At 39.8% G+C, this 6,000-nt stretch overlaps 1 protein-coding gene across 4 annotated transcripts in view; it reads right to left on the bottom strand.

Annotated features, from left to right (window-relative positions):
- Window positions 1-251: 251 nt before the first annotated feature.
- The window catches only part of LRRTM4 (leucine rich repeat transmembrane neuronal 4), a 317,641-nt gene continuing 311,892 nt past the window's right edge, over window positions 252-6,000 (bottom strand). For 3 of the 4 annotated variants that reach the window (XM_087730145.1, XM_087730146.1, XM_087730144.1), the window contains one exon: window positions 252-1,413. In XM_087730145.1, coding sequence (XP_087586271.1) covers window positions 1,192-1,413 — 222 coding nt within the window. In that variant the 3' untranslated portion in view covers window positions 252-1,191. The remainder of the gene's footprint in view (window positions 1,414-6,000) is intronic. The other variant, XM_087730147.1, reaches the window with a different exon arrangement.

Genomic DNA, 6,000 nt, shown 5'->3' with positions numbered 1-6,000 from the left:
TTCTAAGAGGTGAAATAGAGGTGAAATAGGACAAAGCATTGTTCCCTTAGTCCACTGAGTCACCGTGTCACACACCCAGAGAAATCATTCAAACAGTAGCTTAGCTGTGGTGTCCCAACCACAAAATAATATGTTTATTTTTTCCACCAATTTTTGTTGTCATTTTATTGATAAAAACGACACAAAAACTAACTGATCATAATAATTAATTAAAAAGAAACAATGTTACACATTCTCCTGTGTTTTAGAAATTGTGTCAGCCAGTGAGTTTCACCAAATACTCTTGCTTTAAAAGATTTTTCCTTCTGATCCATTTCAAGCACATCACTTCCATTTTGGTTCCCAAACGTCCATTAATTTTTCTTAACAAGCACCGCTGGACTGTAAATATGAGTCGTTACTCCGTTGCATGTTTTCCCCTTTTTTAGAGCCCGAAAAGTAATTATAATAGTGTCAACAATGAAGCACAATGAAGACAATAAAAATCAAAAGCACCCTCCACAGTGTACAGCCTGTGTCTTAAATGTACATGCACCCAAGTTTCTTTGTTTCTGCTGCATCAATTGCCAATGTCCTTTTGGTTCAACATAAGCTTTAATGCCCATGTCTGAAATTTGAAATATTAGCGCTTGACCACTAAAAAAAAACCCCAACAAAAAATCAAACCCCCAAAAGAAAGAAGAAAATATGTATCTATCTTTTGTTTGTTTAAAAAGAACAAAAATATTAAACAAATCTTTGAAGAGTAATAAACACTTAATAAGGAAACATGGCTGACCCACCCCACCCGAACACTTGCCCTCCCCACTCCCTTTAATTTTCACCTGTGGTTCTCCTTCCCTTGAACCGTGCAATGTAGAAAAATCAAATATACAAACAAAACTCTTAATCCATCCCTTTATGTAGCTATAGTGAAATCTATTTTTTTTAATAAGAACTTGACAATCTCTCTTTAATATTTACATTGAGGAATTTGTTTGAAAGTTTAAAGCAAAGAAAATCCTGAAGTGCAGTGTGTACTGCAAGATAGCATTTCCACAGTCTGCGGAGTTTGCTTTATCCCCTTATTTTTGTGTTGCAATATTTTTAAGTGGAATGGTAGATTTTAGTTTCTCGCCCTGGTCTCTTCTGAGATGAAAGGTCCCTCAAAAGAACTCCCCACTCCACCCCCTGAAGAAGTTGTTGCCATCATTAGTTTGGTATTCTCTCAATGTAAATGGCTGGAGCAGCCGAACGTGCGATTGTAGCTATGAAGCTGTGGTCTCGACTGAGTTCCAGGTTGGTTGTCTCAGCCTGCTCCCGAGACATAGTATTGTACCCCTTATTTACATGGAGAGGCTTATGAGCTTGGCAGTATCCGATCACTGGTTGGTCATAACTGTAATAGGGTAAAGTCTTCATGTGGTGAGGAACCTGCACCAGAGAAACAGAGATCAAAAAAAAAGAAACATGTAAATAATGTGCTTAGTCAAGCATTTCATACAGCATCTATTGCAATGCGGCCTCAAACCCACTGGGTGCTCAGCACATCCGCATTCATCGCACAGTTCTTGCAGCAAGATAAACCTTTGAGGCTTCTAGGTTGTCTGTAGCACATGCAGAACCCTCTTGAACAGGACTGCTTAAATTTGTGTTGGTCAGTGGGTCCCCACTTGTGGATGGACGTTACGGCTGCTGAAAGCCTATGTAATTACAGACTCCTCTGGGCCCTTTGCAGTGTGCTGAAGCCAGATTAGAGGGGGCTACTATCCATTTCGGTGACTATGTTTCTGGGCAGATTTTCAAACTGGTCTTGTGTGCTGAATTCTGACCTGTTTTGGACAAGCTGGCTATGAAGGGTAAACTGGAAGCTGCTGCTAATACAAATCTTTTAAAAACTGGCCCTTCTTCCAGTGCCTCGAAAGAGGCTGAGCATTTCCACAAACCCAGACCAGCCCGAGCACATCAAAGGACTGGAAAACCTGGCTGCCAGCATGTGTAGCTTTCAGCACAGCTGGAACCCATGTTTATTTCTTCTATGACAAAGCTGCTTGCCCAAGGTCACGATTTCCTGGGTTCTTTATCTTACAACCTCACCAAGAGAAACACTATCAAAGAGCCTCAACTGATGCTTGCTGGAGCTGAGCAGATCCACACCTTGTAAAAATGGTCATGTATTTGAAAATTCAGCAAGATCTATCCTGAATCCCATCTCTCTTCTTTATGTAAATACTCAGAAACTGCCAGCCTTCTTTTTTTTTCCATAAATGTTCTATACTTGCAAATGTTAATCCTACAACTAGATACAATCTACAATCCTACAACATCAATCCTACAATCCTACTACAATCCTACAACATCAGATACAAATCTTTGCAGATAATTTTATCACCTGCAAGAGATGAGCTGACCAAGTAGAAAGAAATATGCTCTTAGGGAAAAAAACCACACACTGCAGGACATACAGGCAAGAGTTTATTCTAACACTGCTAGAAAACCTGAGCTCATTGCAGCTGGAGATATCCTACACATAATTCAATCTTGTAACAAATGCCTTTTTATTTTCCATGCCGAACTTTAAGTGAATACAGAGCTAATTCATGACAAATTTCCATTGCATGGCACACTTCATTCAAAAAGGTATGAAAAAAGCAAAGGCATTAAGGCTAATTGTAAGTTTTGCAGGGTTAGAGTTCCTCCTTCCTGCATTTGGATCTCCTCAGCAGTTAGATTCCTCCCCCTGCTTCTCTGCAGAATGCTGGAGAGATTCCAAAACTCTTCCACTAGCTGGAATTCAGCTAAAAATGTCATTTTATGTGACAGTTGAATGGCAAGAATGCAGAAGACAAGCTGTTCGGTAGAATTTGATGGGACAACTGTATTCACTTGTGGATCAAATTCAGCCACAGTGCAAGAAACTACAACTCCCTTTGGATACAGTAGTATCTATGCCAATTCGTATCAGGGCTTGAATTTGTCCTCAGCCTTTAAGGCAGCTCTTTATGATTCTATAAAAGCCAAGGACTGTTTGTGTTCTGGAAAGCTGAGAGAGTAAGGTCCCGGCTTTACAGCAATAATACACAGTACATTAACCACCTGAGTCCTGTGTGCAGCACTGCTTGCTTGTTTTCTCCCCTTCTCCAAACAGGAGTCAAAAGGATCAGGTTCTCAACAACATCCCTGAACGGTGGATAAACACGCTTCCTTTTCAACTATTTCTCAGTAGTTTTGTAGAATCTCTCACTTGTTTTCACTTAAAAGTCAGGTTTGCGTGTGTCTGAAATCATATTAATAAGGGTCGCTGTGCCGCGTGTGTGGAGGGAAGGTGGATATTCTTTGTCAGTGTAAAAAATAACATAAAATAGGTGTATCGGGCAACCTGTAAGATTAAGGAGTTGCAGGTTAATTTGTAGAAAGCATTCCTAGGATAATGAAGCCCAGCAACAGATTTGCAGCGCCCTGTTCTCAGGGCTGGCCCTTGTACTATTCTTCCTCTCCTCTCTTTTGGGTGCTAGATCCCATTAAGGGAATTAAAAAAAAAAATGTTAAATGACTGTAAGGTACCTCCAGTAAAGACTGAATGAAGAAATACCAGCAGTCTCCCCCCTCCCTGGTTAGTTCTTGTGATGCCCCTAGAATTGAGGTAACAACCATATGAACCTAAAGAACCTTCCTGATCAAAGCGAAAGCCTCCAGAGGACTGTCCCCACAAAATGGGGTGTCCTTTCCTTCCCTGAAACTACCTCTCTGAAACATAATGTTGCATTTTCAGAAAGACATGAGGGATCAGTTTTCATTCACAGTGAAATGACCGTACATGAAACCCAAGCCCACAAAAGCTTTTTTGGGACACCGCCTTGACTGTAGAAACTACTGCAAATGTGAGCAATTGTACCACCACACAGTCTGATGCAAGCAAAAAAGATGGAAAATACTGATAACATTGTTCGCTCTAAACAAAGCTGATACTATTATATTTTTTCTGATTCAGAGATCAACAAAACGTATTTAAGAACATCCAAGCTGTTGAAAATTAATTTTCTAAGTATTTTTGCTCCAGGTTCCGAAGTAACTTTTTTGTTTTATTATTGCTATGGAACTAATGTCTGAGGTACCGAGAGATGTGACCTTGGACAAGTCACTTTATGAGCTGGAAAATGAGAAGATTAAGTCCTGCCCCTGCTTGCCCTTGGAAACTAGAGCTCTTTGACGCAAGGGCTGGTTGTGCACAGACTAAAACAACACAACTCTAACCTAAGCTGGGGCCTTTCAGCTGCTATAGCCTCCTAAAGACAAAAAAAAGCAGATGACTAGAGTTAAAGAAATCCAAACAGGTCACTAAATACCTCAGCAAATAAATACAGACTCTGGGATTCTGTCATCTCTATCTCAAGGCCTTTTCCACAGAAGACACATTTTTCACCGCCTAGAAAGTGGGAGCAAGGCTGAGAATTTACTTGCCAGCAAATCAGAGCCAAGAAAAGAACTGGGATCCTCTAGCACGGTGTCCTTCGCTGTCCCCTCCATGCCACTCCACTGCCACTAACCACAGCCATTTTTGCTACAAAATTCTTTAAATTTCATTTTGGAATAAGTCAAATTGTAAATGAAGATAAAGAGTTGCTCACATGGAAACCTAACAGATAGAAAACAAAACTCTTTCTTTCATATAATCTGTCATAACACCTGATTCAGTTCTTGGCTTCGTGTGCTCACTCACGGTTAAGCTCCATGACAGCACAGTCCAGTGCAGCTAGTGGAGCTCAGGGGTGGGACACAGAATGCCGAGATGTTTAACAGGAGATGATGCATGTGTCTGTTCACAGCGTTTTCTGAATCATTTCTATTTTAATTTCTAAAAATGGCAATGCCTAATACTTACTTGAAGGATTAAATCTTTTTGCAGTAGGAAAAAAAAAATCAACAGGGGAAGGCACTCCAAAGTCACTGATGTACATGTGATGGACATTTTGGTTTTAGCCCATGTATAGCACACCAAGTAGGATTGTCTTCTGCTCAATGCCTTATTATAAAGGAGCATACAGCCTACCCAGTGTTCCAGATAGTTAAGCCAATGAATGAATCTGCTCTGAAGAAAGCATTGACTCCATTATGCAACGAGCTCACTGCCTTATAAGCACTGTAAGTGTTCAGTGCGGTTTTTGGGCTAATGGGCTGGATTAGTTAGCTAGTATTGACTTCTGAAGTCCACACCTCTGTAGATCTTCACTCTAAGTGTAATAAACATTGCACCTTAGCAGCCACACACTTCAAACAAAGGTTCTATTACAAGAAAAATCCCCACAGCTACCGGAGGAAGAGAAAAGATTTAGCAGTGGAAATTTAAAAATGCAAATCTTTCCTTTCGCAGTCGAATTGAAATTGGAGAGGTTAACAGCTCAACAGCCTTGCTGCTGAATAACAGCTCCCTTCAAAACAAGCTGGACTAGCTTGAGTTTACCTGAAGTTCAGTGAAATTCTGGCCTGCATTAAAAAGATATTTCTCAACATTCCCTGTCCACTTTGACATTCAGCAATGATGTTGAGTTAAAGCCTTTGTCATTCCACCATGCAAATACATGTATCCACATTCCAATTCAAGTGTTTTGTCTTTTTAATTTTCTTTTTACACTGAATTTTATCAGCAGGTTTACTTACTTATGTCAGAAATATTGGGAGGTAAATTAGCTTATTCTATAAATTTCTGATGATTACTACATGAGAAAGTTCTGTTTAAAAATTTCAGTGATAAGACTTCAGTTTGGACTTCTGCTTCTCATAGGTGCAGCCATTAAAACCTAGATTTTTATCAGAACATCAATAAAAATCCTTATCCTGGTACTTGGAAAGTACATCAGTAAAGATGTAACCTTAACATATAGCCACTGAATCTAGTGAGCTTTAAAAAATATTGGATTGGGGACTAAGTGAGTATCAAGTGACCTTATTTCTAAAATACTCTTCTCTCTCTCTACCGCCTCTCCTAGTATGTTAAACACTCTCATACATTCTTAATTGCTT

This window comes from Nipponia nippon, unplaced genomic scaffold (genome assembly GCF_047370975.1).
Source record: "Nipponia nippon isolate SJK-2023a ecotype South Korea unplaced genomic scaffold, ASM4737097v1 scaffold_49, whole genome shotgun sequence".
Lineage (NCBI taxonomy): Eukaryota > Metazoa > Chordata > Aves > Pelecaniformes > Threskiornithidae > Nipponia > Nipponia nippon.
The sequence above is the reverse complement of the archived record's forward strand: the minus strand, read 5'-3'. Positions and strand labels throughout refer to the sequence as shown.